This window comes from Zingiber officinale, chromosome 5A (assembly GCF_018446385.1).
Source record: "Zingiber officinale cultivar Zhangliang chromosome 5A, Zo_v1.1, whole genome shotgun sequence".
Taxonomy (NCBI): Eukaryota; Viridiplantae; Streptophyta; class Magnoliopsida; order Zingiberales; family Zingiberaceae; genus Zingiber; species Zingiber officinale.
The window spans coordinates 25,102,545-25,119,773 of record NC_055994.1 but is presented as its reverse complement, the minus strand read 5'-3'; the positions used below and the strand labels follow the sequence as shown (position 1 = coordinate 25,119,773).

The window sequence follows — 17,229 nt, the reverse complement described above, 5'->3', positions numbered from 1 at the left end:
TCGAACCCTAGATCTCATGGTGGTAGTACCTCATGCGTTAGCCACTAGACCGTCCGGAGGAGACTTTTTTTTGCCTCGGATAATGGTGTAGGATGCTCATGTAGTTTTTCAAGTATTCATGATTTGATTCTTAGCTATAACACATTGTAAAATATTTTCTTCCGATGGAATGATAAACTTGAGATGTTAGATTACTGGGTCACTCGCTATAAGTATTTTCAGATTTACTCTAATTGTTAATAAAAAATTTTTATGGGACTAAATCGATCATCCCATAATTAATTAGCTAGAAGTGCTGGATATCTTATGTTAAAAAAAGTATTTTTTAAAATCAAAATAGATCAATTGGACGAGGTGGTTGGAGTTTTATTTTGATTTCTCATGGAATGTTCAAGTATAAATGCTCGGAGAACAAAAATGATATTGCTTATCCTAAATAATTCATTATCATCAATCTTACGATAAATATAGATAAATTATGGGGACATTTTACCTTAGCACAGATAACTTTAGAGTTCATCATCAATCTACTTGAGTCAAGGGTGGATCTAGGCAAGGGTTGGAGGGGGTTGAAGCCCTCGCCAAGATTTGTCGGAGAAGGAGCCAACAAGGAGTCTATGCTTGAGAAGTTCGACGTCTGACAGAAATCTTCTCGACGTCGGATAGAAACGCAAGCCAAAGAAGATTTTCATTGATTTTTTTTTTTTATAAATAAAATACATAGGCCTCACTTTGCAGGCTAAAAGATGCAGCCCAGGCCTAATAGGTCATCTACTTTTTTTCTCTTCATTGCATTTGTGCTGCTCTCCCTCTTCGTGAGAATCGTGACTCCGCCTCACTCCTTAGTGCTTCGTTCGTTGCACTTTTTTTCTTTGCCATTGTCCGTTGACCATCGCTCGCCGTCTGTCGTTCACTGTCCGTTGGTCTGCTGCCCACCAGTCCATCGACCGCCGATCCATCGATTGCCGACTGCAGTCTGCAGCAGCCGCCCACTAGGTCCACCGCCTCCCTCTCTAGTTGTTTCTTTACTTTTGTTTTTTTCTTGTGTTGATTCATTGATTGGATTGTGTGTGACTTTGTTCTCTTGATCTCTTCTATTTTAAATTGTTCTATTGACTACCAACTACCAAGTATGGAAATCAATATTATTCAGTGCTATTCGAGGTAAATACTAAACCGATTGTGTTATTTTCTCGATTTCTCGCTTATTTTGCATAGTCATTGTCTTATTGGGAAGTCCCCCACTAGGCCACCACCGCACAAGTCATGCACATAATTCAAGGTTAATTTTTTTTACCATTCCTAATTATTTTACTTTTTTATTTCAATTTAAATTAGGGGTTTTAGGGTTTAAATTAATTTTGAATGTTAATTTAATTACATAATGTACATGACTTTATTTTTAATTATTTATTTATGTAGATTATGGAGAGGTTTTTTAAACCTAAACGTTTTCGTGAGGGTTCTTCCAATGATTCTAATATTAGTGAAGCTGTGGAAATTTAATCTCATGTGGAATTAGATTTAAATGATATCGTTAGTGATCCGGGATTATGAAAATTAATTGAAGAGTTTGATATTTCTATTCGAGATCAAGTCTGAAGAGAGTACTTGACTAGGGGGCCTTGTCAACCAATTGAGCATATATATCCAAAAGAACTTTTGGTAATCAAGAAAGGAGTTTCCAAGATAGTTGGTATAAAATATATACATGACTAGAATATAGCATATCAAAAGATGCGGCGTTTTGCTTATGGTGTTATCTTTTTAAACCATCAAATAAAGGAGGTCGATATAAAGAGGATGCCTTTGTAAAAATGAGATTCATTAATTGGAAAAATATTTTAGAAAGATTTAATTTGCATAATGGTGTCGTAGACAATTGTCACAATCATGCTAGAGTATAGTTTAAATCTTTTCAAGATCAAAGACATAGTGTTTCAAATATGTTACGAGCACATGGGTGAGATATAGAGGGTTTTTATCGCACCCGTTTAACAGTAATGTTGAATGTTACACGATTTCTTTTGAAGCATAGACTGTCTTTCCCTGGATATGATGAGTCAAGTAATTCTTTAAATAGAGGAAATTTTTTTGAATTACTTCAATGGCACAGCCAACAAAATGAGGAAGTTTCAAAGGTTGTTAATCAAAATGCTCTCGGAAACAATCAAATGATTTCTCCAACAATTCAAAAAGACCTTACGCGTGCTTGTGCCTCTAAGATCACACTTTCCGTAATTGAAGATATTGGAAACAATGTTTTCTCCTTAATGGTTGATGAATCTCGAGACATTTCAGTGAAGGAGCAAATGAGAGTTGCTTTGAGATATGTGAACAAAAGAGGACAGGTGACTGAACGATTCCTTGCAATTGTACATGTATCTGACACTAGCTCTCATTCTTTGAAGGATGCTATCGATGCTTTATTTGTGAAACATGGATTGTCATTATCTAGACTGAAAGGTCAAGGATATGATGGAGCTTCAAATATGCGAGGTGAATTTAATAGGTTGAAATATCTCATTTTGCAAGAAAACTCATATGCAAGGTATATTCATTGTTTTTCTCACCAATTATAGTTAGTTATTGTTGATTTCGCCAAGAGTAATCTCAATGCGAGTGATTTTTTTAATTATGTCACTATGATTGTCAATACGACAGGAGGATCATGTAAAAGAAGAGATCAACTTAGGCAAATTGAAGATGATAGGATTGTTGCGATGTTGGAGGGTGGAGAGATTCGTACGTGCAGTGGCAAAAATCAAGAAACTAATTTAGTAAGGCCAGGAGATACTCATTGGAGATCAAACTACTTGACATTGTCTCGTCTATTATCTATGTGACCTTCAGTGATACAAGTGTTGGAGATTATTTGTGATGATTCTAGTTGTTTTGATGGTAGAGGAGTTGCCAAAAGTTTGATTCAGAAAATGGAGAATTATGAGTTTGTTTTCATGTTGCACTTGATGAAGATGATATTACGAATGGCACATGAGTTGTCACTTGTGTTACAACAAAAGGATCAAAATATTGTCCAAGCCATAAGTTTGATTAAGAGTGTGAAAGATCAATTTCAAATATTTAGGGAAGAAGGATGGTATACAATTACAGATAAAGTCAACACATTTTGTGAGTTGAATGAGATCCCAGTGCCAAAGATGAAAGATAATTGTTTGATTGGCGGTCGTAGTAGGCGTAGAAGGAAAGTCATCACCAATTTACATTATTATCATGTGGAGATTTTCTATCAGGTATTATTTCTAAAAAAAATATTTTATTATTATTATATTCGTCAATAAGATTTTCTTTACTTATTAATTATTATTGTTGCAAATTACAATGTTAGGTTGTTGATTTAGTTATACAAGAGATGAATACTCGCTTTTCAGAAGTTGGCATAGAATTGCTTAGTTGTATAGCATGTCTTCATCCGAGGAATTCTTTTTCTGAATTCAATATTTAGAAACTAGTTTGACTTTGTCATTTATATTCTGAGGACTTCTCAACAAATGGTTATATAGTTATTGAGCAACAACTTCAGAATTTCATTCATAATATATGGCAGGATCCAAATTTTTCTGGAATTGAAGATTTGGGAAGTTTTGCACAGAAAATTGTTGAAACTCTAAAAAATCAAGTTTATCCATTGGTTTATTGTTTGGTTGAGATGACATTAGTTTTACCAGTTGCGACTGCTTCTGTTGAAAGAGTATTTTCTATGATGAAGACGATAAAGATTGATTTAGGTAACAGAATGGGAGACGAGTGGATGAATGGTAGTCTAGTCGTATACATCGAGAAGGATATCTTTTCAACAATTGAAATGAGCAAATATTACATCGTTTTCAAAAGATGAAAAGCCGCAGGATGCAGTTGCCTCCTCTTTCTTATCCAACAACCACTTAATATGTCACCAAGTATTAACCAATACTTCTATAAGCAATAGTCTAATTGTAATTTATTAATTTAGTATTTTATCTTTTTATGATGCCAAATTGAACTTTTTGTTATTAAATATATTTATTATATTGTAAAAAATATCCTGTTAGCCCTCATTAAAATTTATCTCTGGATCCGCCCCTGCTTGAGTTCAAGGTGGTAAATGAACCAAATATTCCTGAACAAGTTTGATATTTGACTTGGTAAGAGTGTGCTTATGTTCATTCAATATATGCAACATCAATTAAATGAAAAAGCTTAAACAACTCGTTTAACTAAACGAAAAAACTTGAACAACGTTGTGAACTATGTTCATCAATAAAATTCTTATCAACTTACTAAATTAAATAAAGAAAATAAATAATTTGTATTATTAAACTCAATAATTAATCAAATAAACTTAAAATGTTAAATTTTCAAACAATCAAACAAACTTAAATTGAGAGCTTGTTAACATCTAAATAAACGAAGCTCAAGCTAAGCTCAAACCAAGCTTAAGTTTATAAAAAAGAAACCATGCAAATTTGAACAATTATTTTAACAACTTGGTTCATTTTAGGCTCGACTCGACTTACTTTGACTCGGTTATTTTATTAAATAAGTTTGAACACCCTAAAACTTGATTCGATTTAGCTTATTTACAATCCAAGTTGAGTCGTATCCAAGCTCGCATGGGCCCTAGTTTTTATGCGTTAAATCTTTATATATTTTTATTTTAATTTTTTATATAGTTAAATATTTAGGTCAAGTTTAGTCTTTTAGCATTTGCCCGATACTGTCTAAGTTGCCTGGGCGGTAGACTACATCTATTGTGGTCCAAATATTATCATGTATCATCCGAATTAGGTGAGATCATGGTTGGTAATAGGATGTCAATTCGGATGGATCGGATTAAATTTAAGTTGAATTGAAAAAAAAATAAAAAAAATCTCAACTTGAATCCGACTTGTATCCTAATACAATCTGAAACCTTTAAATCCGAACCCGAATCCAACCACTCCAAACCAACCTGAATAACTCGAATAACCTTATTAAAAATGACTTTTTAAGATTATTTTCTTGATAATCTTTTATTTTTATCTCAATATTTTATTATTAAAGATTGATATTGATATACATAGAAGTATTTTAATTTTTAAAATAAAATTTAATTTAACTTCAAAATATTCATTAAAACCTACCAAAAATTTCCAACCTGAGAGCACTCCAACTCGAACTCAAATCCGACCCGAATCCAAAAACTCTCAACTCAAATCTATTTTTTTCTTAAATCAACTAAGATCAATTGACACGACCATCTACCTCCTCTAATTTAGTCTTATTTAGAAAGTATTTTTATAACGAGGGGCTTTTACCAAAAGGTCCAAAACCACAACGCACGGCGTAGGGAGCCGCAATTGCACGTCCCTGTCAACCATCGTAGTCAAATTGACATCACTAAAATTGAACTTGCACTAGCTCATCCTCATCCTTTGCTTTTTCAAAAGTTTGTTTTTTCTCAACAAACATTATCAATGGATAAATAAATAAAAAAATAATATATATATATAAATTTAAAAATGCAACGATTTCTAAGGTGGTAGTCCAACCGTCTCAATAGTCAATATTGTTCTATCTAAAATTTGAATCTTAAATATAATGTCTTATCTCTTACCGCTTCACCGTGGGAGAATTAGGAGGTGAATTTATATTTAAGATTAATGTTACTATTGTCGGAAAAGATAACTCGCTTATCTCAAGCACCATCTCACAATAAACTAAAGAGAGTAATCATGATGAGCAAGTGATCTCTTTAAATGGAAAAGATTTTATTCTCTAACAAATTATTTCTTTTATCCCTATTTTTATATGATAATTTATTTTTATTTTTCTATGATAATTTACTATTTAAATATCAACTTGGCTATGTCAGCCAGTTTTTAAGATTGATGTTACACTCACACGAACGGTGGTTGTTCAAACGCCATCTTCCACCCACTCAATTGAAATCTCTCACCCGCATACAGTAAAATAATCTTCCTAGTTTGTTGAGTGACGCAAATCAAAGGAGGTAGGATTTCTGAGACCATTTTTTGTGGTTCAAGGGATGTGTCATTTTTGCAGTCGGATTACGATCACGATCCGGTCGTAAATGGTTGTGATCCTTTCTAGGGTTCATCGCCTCCATCAGATTATAGTTTTTATTCGAAGCGGGCAGTCGGAGGTCACCCGAAGGACATCCTCGCTCGACGCCCAATAATCTGACCACTTATCTACCACGGGAGACCTTCGAACGACCTCCGGCCACCCGCTCCGAACAAAAATTATAATTTGGTGGGGATGATGAACCTTAGAAGGGATCGCAACCATTTACGATCGTATCGCGATCATGATCCGATTGCAAATGAGATCTGATCGTATCGCGATTGTAGAAAAATTCAAATTAGATTTCAAGTATCAAAGGTGCTAGAGCTCTTTGAAGATCGATCACATATTCTTGGAATGCCAAGACAAGTCAATTGTCTTTTGTCCGTAATAAAATAATATATATATATATATATATATATATATATAGAAAAGAATGCCAAGACAAGTCAATTGTCTTTTGTCCGTAATAAAATAGTATATATATATATATATATATATATATACTATTTTATTACGGACAAAAGACAATTGACTTGTCTTGGCATTCCAAGAACATGTGATCGATCTTCAAAGAGCTCTAGCTCTTTGATACTTGAGGGCACAGGAGAAGGGAGAGGGGTAGTTTGGTCTTTTGACATGAATAGAATTTTATTTTAAAGGGCCATTGTTCATCTCTCACGGAGGGGGCGGGTTCGGGATTTAGGGGTTGGCAACCAAGAGGACTTTCTTCCCCGCCCCCCCCCCCCCTCCTCCTCGTCGGCGTCGGCGTCGACATCGGCCATCGGCCGCTTCTCTCCTGGTCTTCCTTCGGTCGCCACCTCCTTCTCTCTCTCCCTTTCTTATGCGACCAGATCCTTCGGCAGGGAGCCGCCGCTTGGTGTGCTTGGTCTCCGCCGCCACAACCAGCAGGAGACTCCATGCTTGGGTTTGTTGGGTTCGGAGCGCAGCGGAAGACATATATTGAATCATGGATCTTTCGTGGTACATATAGTTTTTACACAAAAATAATATAAAACATACCTCGAGTGCTCGATAGGTGTGAATGATATCACAGACAGATAGACAAATAAGAGCCCCACGTGTGACTCCTCTAGCGGTATCCACGCGCACTAGATCACGAACTTGATACGATCCGTTAGGTGCTAGCCACTTGGATCGACAAAGTCTTGGAAGCACTACCGATCTCTTCCGGTGGAGGACAAAGTTGACGAAGGAGAAATAGAGAGAATGAAATCCTTACCTTGAATTTTTCCGAGGATGGCTATTTATAGCTTCCAAGGAATACGAAGAGTTAAGCTTTCAATTAATTCATAATTTATGATCTTCATTAATAAGGAAGATGAAGAGTTATAGGCTCCATAAATTCTTCATTTATGACCTTCATTATGATGACACTTCAAATTCTCCATTAATTATCATTATGATGACTATTCGAATTCTCCATTAATCATCATGATTATGGCTATTCGAATTCTCTCTTCTTTGTATCAAATAAATCCATATTTGATCTCGATCTCGACTAGCTTCCGATACCATTGTTCATGTCTACGTGCTATGCGTGCGACCCTTTAGGTTTTATACACGAAGGCAGTGTAAATCCAAACACAGACTAAGGTAACCGTCTAGCAACAGTTTTTAGCCACCCAACGTGATAAAATTAATATCAGTCATAAACTGTAAACCACTATGAACCGATTACTGTGTAATTCGATCTCTTCATCTAAGTCTACATCCCAATTAATTTGATACATTATGCATCATTACCAAATTAATTGTTTTACTTGATTTTCAAGATATAATAGACTCCTCTTGAATGATAAATCATTTCTCCCATGGCCATGGATTTTGAGTCACTAATATCTCTATCAAGCGGCCAGGATGTTAACTCCTAATCCAAGAGAGCGATGAATCATCTATTGACTCAACACTATTCTCTCTACGCTTTGTCATACACCAAACTACCGTATTAATCACAATCCGATTAAAGACTGCTTTTAACGCCGTCAAAGCACATAACTCCACACATAGAATTAATGAAGGTCTCAAGTCAAAAGATCAGTTACACTCGTTCATAAAAGGAAAGACCAATGATGCTTAATATGTGGTCTCCTTTTAAGCGGGTCGTGTCCAGTGTACCTCTAAACTCAAGGCACCCCCAAGTACAACTTGGATATTCATCCCTCCGGTCTATCTCGACCTAGTCATACTCAGCGTTGATCTAGATATTCATGTCCCCTCTAGATATCTATCTGATCAAGGACTATTTTCATATTAATATACTCATTAATCTGTGGGACTTTATCATTAATCATATACGTACAGAAAAGTAATTAATTAATGATAAATTCTTGCCTTTATTAAATAATTATCCACAAAATACATAAGGAGTGTCTTGGCACATAAGTGCACACACTAACAATCTCCCACTTGCACTATTGCCAAACACTACGGACTTTCAGTCCTAGGCTCCTCACATGGGTTTCATGTTTCTGTAGAGGTAAGGCCTTTGTGAGTTGGTCTGCGATATTCTCGCTGGTATCTACTCTGCTAACCCACACATCACTCCTCTGAACAATCTCCCTAAGGAGGTGATACTTCCTTAGTACATGCTTGGATCGTTGGTGAGACCTTGGCTCCTTTGCCTGTGCTATGGCTGCATTATTGTCACAGTATAACACAACTGGATCAACAATGCTAGGAACCACTTCAAGCTCCGCTATGAAGTTCCTGATCCACACAGCTTCCTTTGCTGCCTCTGAAGCTGCTATGTACTCGGACTCAGCTGTTGAATCTGCAACTGTCTCCTGCTTGGAACTCCTCCAGCAAACAGCTGCACCATTCAGACACAACAAATATCCTTGTTGCGATTTCAGATCATCCCGATCTGTCTGAAAACTTGCGTCAGTATATCCTCTGACGACTAATTCCTCGTCTCCTCCAAAAACTAAGAACATGTTCTTTGTTCTTCTAAGATACTTGAGGATAGTCTTTACCGCAGTCCAATGACCCTCTCCAGGATCTGACTGATATCTACTCGTCATGCTTAATGCATACGAGATATCTGGTCAAGTGCATATCATAGCATACATTATGGACCCTATAGCCGAAGCATAAGGTATCTTGTCCATTCTACTTCTTTCCTCTTGTGTTCCTGGACACATAGCTTTCGAAAGATGCACACCATGTGACACTGGTAAATATCCTCTTTTGGAGTCCTACATACCGAATCTATTCAGCATTTTATCAATGTATACACCTTGACTCAACCCTAGTAACCTGCTTTGTCTATCTCAGTATATTCTAATACCTAAGACATAGGTTGCATCTCCAAGATCTTTCATTTAGAAACACTCTCCCAACCAAGTCTTGGTAGATTCTAGGCTAGGGATGTCATTGCCTATAAGAAGTATATCATCAACGTACAACATTAGGAATGTAATCTTACTCCCACTAACCTTCTTGTAAACGCAAGGTTTTTCTGGATTCTTGACGAAAGAAAAATCTTTAATGGCTTCGTCAAATCGCAGATTCCAACTTCGAGATGCTTGCTTTAGTCCATAAATGGACTTCTTGAGCTTACATACTTTATTGGCGTTCTCGGATTTTATAAAACCGGGAGGTTGTACCATATATACTTCCTCCTGTAACCTTCCATTTAGGAAAGCAGTTTTAACATCCATTTGCCAAATTTCATAGTCCTTGTAAGCTGCTATAGCTAGCAAAATTCTAATGGACTTAAGCATTGCAACGGGCGAAAATGTTTCATCATAGTCAATTCCTTGACGTTGATTGATACCCTTTGCCACAAGCTTAGCTTTATAGGTACTGATGTTCCCATCCATATCAATCTTTTTCTTGAAGATCCATTTGCACCCTATGGGTTTTACCCCAACTGGCACATCAACCAACTCCCAAACTCGATTGGTGTACATGGAGTCCATTTCAGATTTCATGGCTTCCAGCCATTTCTCAGAATCATTTGAAGCAAATGCTTCCTCGTAAGTCGACGGTTCATCTTCTTCGATGAGTAGTACTTCCTCATCTTGGGTTACTAGCCAACTATATCTGTTTGGCTCTCGGTGTATTCTTGTAGACTTACGTTGATCTCGCGTTTCTTGAGCAGTACCGGATGAATGAGACACTTGTACTTGTGGCACTATCTCATTGTCCAACTGTTCATCTTCCAACCTGTTTGTAGAGTCTATAATTTCTTCAAGACTTACTTTACTCCCACTATTTTCTTTAGAAATAAATTCCTTTTCTAAGAAAGTAGCATATCATGCAACAATAACTTTGTGCTCACTTGGGGGATAAAAATAATATCCCATTGTAGCTTTGGGATAACCTACAAACGTACATTTTATGGATCTTGCTGCAAGCTTATTAGAATTTTCATTCTTCACGTAAGCATCACAACCCCATATCTTAAGATAAGATAAATTTGGTTTCTTTCCAAACCATAATTCATAAGGAGTCTTATCTACTGTCTTTGTTGGAACTCGGTTAAGTGTGTATGCTGCTGTTTCTAAGGCATAGCCCCAAAATGATATTGGAAGACTTGCATGACTCATCATTGATCTAACCATATCCATGAGTGTGCGATTTCTCCTTTCCGAAACACCATTCCACTCCGGTGTTCTAGGAGGTGTAGGTTGAGAAATTATCCCACACTCTTTTAGGTAATCAATGAACTCTTGACTTAGATACTCGCCACCTCGATCACTCCGAAGGGCCTTAATCTTCTTGCCACGTTGATTTTCTACTTCATTCTTGAACTCCTTAAACTTATCTAGAGTTTCAGACTTATGTCTCATTAAGTAGACATATCCATATCTACTTAAATCGTCAGTAAAAGTCACGAAGTAGGTATACGCTCCTCTAGCCTGAACTTGCAATGGCCCACAAACATCACTATGTATGAGTTCTAGTGGTTCCTTTGCCCGTTCACCTATCTTGGTGAAAGGCTTCTTGGTCATTTTTCCTTGTAAACATGCTTCGCATGTATCTATGGGCTCTAATTCAAAAGAGTCCAAATACCCATTATTGAGTAATCTAGCGATGCATTTCTGGGTTATATGACCAAGTCTACAGTGCCAGAGATATGTTAAGTTTGAGTTATGTAATTTCTGTTTCTTACTTTCAATACAATAGATCGGTTCATCTAAGTTAAGAACATAAAGACCATTATTCAATGAACCATTCCCATAGAATACATTATTCAAATAAAAGGAACATAACTTGTCCTTGAATTGAAATACAAATCCTTTGGTGTCTAAACTTGACACCGAAATGATATTCTTTGAGAAACTAGGAACAAAATAACAGTTTTCTAAATTCAAAACAAGTCCGCTAGGCAAATTTATTGAATAGGTTCCTACAGCTAACGCAGCAACTCTCGCTCCATTAGCTACTCGTAGGTCCATTTCGCCCTTGGACAACCATCTGCAGTCACTTAGACCCTGCATGTTCGCACAAATGTGAGAACTACTTCCAGAATCTATGACCCATGATGAGGAAACAGAAAGATTGCACTCTATCATAAAGATACCTGAAGCATCCGCTCCACTGGCATTCTTCTTCATGAAAATATAGCAGTTTTTCTTCCAGTGACCTTTCTTGCCACAATGGAAGCACATGGCCTCCTTCTCATCAGATTGGGGTACCTGCATCCCTTTCTTAAGCTTCTTTTGAGCTTGATATTTAGGATTCTTCACTGCATTAGCCTTAGGATTAAATTTCCCGGTGCCAGGGCGCTTGTTGGTCTTTCTGACCATCATTGCATGCAGTGAAAGATTTACCTTCATATCCTTCTCAGTGGTTTTCAACATTACCATCAGATCAGTCAAACTCATGTCCATGCTATTCATGTTGAAGTTCAACACAAACTGAGAAAATGATGGAGGTAGTGACGACAAGATTAGGTCAACAGCCAAGTCTTGGTCTAACTTGGAACCTAAGCTCTCGAGCCTCTCTATGTACCCGATCATCTTGAGTACATGAGACCCAACTTGGTTTCCTTCCTCCAGCATGGTACGAAATAGTGCTCGAGAGGTTTCATACCTCTCTACTCTCGCACTCTCTTGGAAGAGCTTACGTAAGTGCTGATCAATCTCCCTAGCACTCATGTTCTCATGCTGTCTCTGCAACTCGGGAGACATAGAAGACAGCATAATGCATTGCACATCCAGTGCATCTTCCATATACTGTGAATAATATGACTGATCTTCCTCTGAAGCATCGGGTGTAGGCTCTTTCAGTGGTTCGTCTTCAAGCACATAAATTTTTCTCTCATGTCTTAAGACAATTTTTAGTTTCCTATACCAATCTAGGTAGTTGGAACCGAGGAGTATATTCTCTTTCTCGAGAATGCTTCGCAGCGATAAGGTACTTGTGTTTGCCATCTAAAATTTAAAGCAGAGTTTTAGTATTTGTGGAATTATTTAATAAAGGTCTTTTATAACTCCTATTATTTTATTCAAGTCCAACAGCCCTCACTGTCAGAATCGAGAATTAGTTGGTAATAATTCCTAATAGGACCGAAACCCTGAATCATATAGAATGCACACAGCTGAGCTGTACCTACATGCTACATTCATCAAGTAGGTCTTAACTTGCCAATCACAAATCTATGTAACTTTCGGTATATTTTTATCGAGCCTTATATTCTCAACTCTCGCCCCTCAAATCAGTTAACCTTAGCTGATCTAAACAAGTTAACGAATTTGAGTTAAGTCGACCCACTAATAATTATGATAAATTATAGATGTTTTGACACAAGCCCACAGCTGAGCTGTACCGACTTATGTAAAAACTCAAACTATCATCATAGTTATTAGTGGAGGGCATTTAACAAATCTTGACTTTAATATATTTAAGGGATTTTTTGTAATTGTTAAAATGTCTCACCATAATTAACTACTTGTGCATTTACACAATCTCATTACGGGATTTATCTCCATTATTCCTTATAGTCTTTTAAGACAAATAGGTCTCGGAGATTTTTAACATGTTAATCTACTTATGCCACAAGGAATTTATATCTAAATTAGAACATGTATTACTTCACATGTTATTAGATAAAATTAATTTCTATCATGAAATGCTACGGCATATAACTTGAAATAAAGAAATTAAAATTTCTTTGAAATCTCTCAAAACACTGATTCCTCAAATAAATTTTGAAGAATCTGCTTCGTACTATATGATCCAACCATGAATGGCTCTGATACCACTGTTGGGTTCGGAGCGCAGCGGAAGACATATATTGAATCATGGATCTTTCGTGGTACATATAGTTTTTACACAAAAATAATATAAAACATACCTCGAGTCCTCGATAGGTGTGAATGATATCACAGACAGATAGACAAATAAGAGCCCCACGTGTGACTCCTCTAGCGGTATCCACGCGCACTAGATCACGAACTTGATACGATCCGTTAGGTGCTAGCCACTTGGATCGACAAAGTCTTGGAAGCACTACCGATCTCTTCCGGTGGAGGACGAAGTTGACGAAGGAGAAATAGAGAGAATGAAATCCTTACCTTGAATTTTTCCGAGGATGGCTATTTATAGCTTCCAAGGAATACGAAGAGTTAAGCTTTCAATTAATTCATCATTTATGATCTTCATTAATAAGGAAGATGAAGAGTTATAGGCTCCATAAATTCTTCATTTATGACCTTCATTATGATGACACTTCAAATTCTCCATTAATTATCATTATGATGACTATTCGAATTCTCCATTAATCATCATGATTATGGCTATTCGAATTCTCTCTTCTTTGTATCAAATAAATCCATATTTGATCTCGATCTCGACTAGCTTCCGATACCATTGTTCATGTCTACGTGCTATGCGTGCGACCCTTTAGGTTTTATACACGAAGGCAGTGTAAATCCATACATAGACTAAGGTAACCGTCTAGCAACAGTTTTTAGCCACCCAACGTGATAAAATTAATATCAGTCATAAACTGTAAACCACTATGAACCGATTACTGTGTAATTCGATCTCTTCATCTAAGCCTACATCCCAATTAATTTGATACATTATGCATCATTACCAAATTAATTGTTTACTTGATTTCCAAGATATAATAGACTCCTCTTGAATGATAAATCATTCCTCCCATGGCCATGGATTTTGAGTCACTAATATCTCTATCAAGCGGCCAGGATGTTAACTCCTAATCCAAGAGAGCGATGAATCCTCTATTGACTCAACACTATTCTCTCTACGCTTTGTCATACACCCAACTACCGTATTAATCACAATCCGGTTAAAGACTGCTTTTAACGGCGTCAAAGTACATAACTCCACACATAGAATAAATGAAGGTCTCAAGTCAAAAGATCAGTTACACTCGTTCATAAAAGGAAAGACCAATGATGCTTAATATGTGGTCTCCTTTTAAGCGGGTCGTGTCCAGTGTACCTCTAAACTCAAGGCACCCCCAAGTACAACTTGGATATCTATCCCGCCGGTCTATCTCGACCTAGTCATACTCAGCGTTGATCTAGATATTCATGTCCCCTCTAGATATCTATCTGATCAAGGACTATTTTCAGATTAATATACTCATTAATCTGTGGGACTTTATTATGATTACGTACAGAAAAGTAATTAATTAATGATAAATTCTTGCCTTTATTAAATAATTATCCACAAAATACATAAGAAGTGTCTTGGCACATAAGTGCACACACTAACAGGGTTCTCCGCCACCACTGCCAACAGGAGGCTCCATGCTTGTGTTCTCCGCCGCCGCCGAGCACAGGGGGCTTCTTCGGGCTTGGTGTTGCCACCACCACCCTGAGAAGAAGAAAGGGCTTCTTCTCGGTCCTTCGCCGCTACTGCCGGTGCCTCCAGTGGCTGCCACCGGCATCTCACACCGCCACCGCCGTCTCCAGTGGCTACGGATGCCATCGTTGACGCCTCCCATAGCCGCAACTCCTCTAGCGGGCGCTGCCTCCTGTGGTCACCACTGTCGCCTCCGGCAGCGGGCGTCGCCTCCAGCGGCCGGTGCCGCTCGCACTATTTGTCTACGTCGGCCTTCTAGTCGAGATGGGGTTCCGACCATCGAGCCGATGTATTTCGCTATTTGCATCGTTATTATGCTTATGAGTTATTGGTATTATCCGGGTTGCGTGCCGTGGATTGACCTACGAACTACTATCATATCCGGCCTGCGTGTCGTCCTTTTGGATCCTGCTGCACTGGATTCTATGTCGTCGCTCTCAGATCCGGCTCCTCAGCTGGCTCACACCCATCTATCCGTCAGGGTCACGACGATTCGATCGACACCTCGATCCGCTCACCGACCCATCCGAGGGCGCCCCCCCCGGGCCAGGGTACATCACCGTACTCATCTTGTACTTATTTCACTGCTCTGTTATTATACTGCTGCTTATATATCCGCGGGACCCGCCTCGAGTATCAGGGTACCAGAGACCGGGGCAACCTGATCGCTGGCTGCAGGTAGCATTGACCTGAGATCCTCCGATGACTTCGTCAACCCGGAAGACAGCTTATCATCCGGGTCATGGAGATGCGGTTAACATCCCAGACACGTCGTTCCGGTAGCTCTGTATTCTTAGATTCCCGACAGGAACAAAATATATATATATACAATTAAGTCAAGAAGATAATCGATTTGGTCCCATAGAAAACTCCCACTGATGACCACCTAGATAAATATGAAAGTGCGTGCGGCTCCTCATCCAACAACCAACATTATAAATTTTTCATTCTACTACAAGAAAATATTATATAGTACGCCTAGCTAAAAACCGAGTTAATCTAAATTTTTCATCCTAAATGTTTAGTTAATCTACCAAGTGTCTTGTGGCTGCACCATTATTGGGGGAGTAAAAAAAATAATATGAATGCAAAATAATATGTGCATATTTATTGAGGGAAGTAAAAAAATATATGTATATTATTTGGATAGATCAGGTTTGAAGTCATTATATGAATGCAAGAACACGATATTTTGCCTTTGTGCTTGACTGTGAGATTAGTATTTATTATCACTTGGCTAAGAGATTCCAGAGGCGCTTAAAACACACACACATAAAAAATCAATTAACAAATTTGTAATTTCATCAAAATATTCTTGAGCAATAAGTTCTACCACTTTGAAACACAAAACTTTTTATTATGCTTTTAATATACCAAACAATACAAAGGCGAGTAGTATTATGAAGAATACATATCGCAAAAGGTTACTCGCTCATCCCAAGCATCTTATACTGTTGGCCTCATAGCGAGATGAAGAGAGTAAATTACGATAACCAAGTAATTTCTTTATGTGGAAGAGATTTTATTCCCCTAAGAATTATTCCTCTGAGGATTTGATCTCTACTCTCATGTGATAATCTATCATTCAAATACCAACTCGACTATATCCGTGGGTATCACAACGAATGCATGGTTTAACTATAAATTGATTTGCCAATGACTAATATTATATGTGTTATTGGTGGCAAAAGGCGAATACGCTCGCCCCCAGTGTCCCCGCCAATCCGTCCAGGTCTAACACGGAGGAGGTAAATCACGGGCGGCTACTAGTCTTTGAAATAGTGACTAGCACATAAGGGAGACATTTATCTCGACTTTGTCGAGATTTGAACCCCAGACCTCATTGATGATGATATTTAGATGCGTCATGCATATATAGATTGTTGAGGCTTACAACTATTTTCTAATAATTTGAAGGATTAGGTAGGAGATTTTTTGTTTTTCAATTTTATGAAGTTTGGCATGCATTTCATGATGATGTATCGCAACAAAATTGTGCATCTAAATTTTACGAGCGACTTTGAAAAAGTAGGCCATATTCTTACTTGAACAAGAAAGAAAAAAATCCCCTAAGATGAGCAAGTAATCTTCTTGCTTAGAATTTTAGAGGCTATTTACAATTATTGTTTGGTGAAGTATCTCCCTTATGATAAGTACTTGTAAAGCCGTTGATAATCGTCTTATCAACGTGAAGATCTACGATTCTACTAGGGAAAAGGCAAACAAAGGAGAAAAAAACAATATCTGCTATATTAATATGTATAACTAAGGATAGGAGTCTAAAACTCCTCCAAGAATCTAGGAGCATATTTTAGTTCTATATTGATATGGGGAAGAAAAAGTCAATATCAAGTG

General features: G+C 37.4%; 1 protein-coding gene across 1 annotated transcript; it reads left to right on the top strand.

The window, feature by feature from the left end:
• The first annotated feature begins 2,003 nt into the window (after positions 1–2,003).
• Positions 2,004–3,859, top strand: LOC121979487. Its single transcript, XM_042531474.1, has 4 exons — positions 2,004–2,499; positions 2,665–2,745; positions 2,854–3,254; positions 3,569–3,859. The coding sequence occupies exons 1-4, from the start codon at positions 2,004–2,006 to the stop codon at positions 3,857–3,859; spliced, it is 1,269 nt and encodes a 422-aa protein (XP_042387408.1).
• Positions 3,860–17,229: the final 13,370 nt, after the last annotated feature.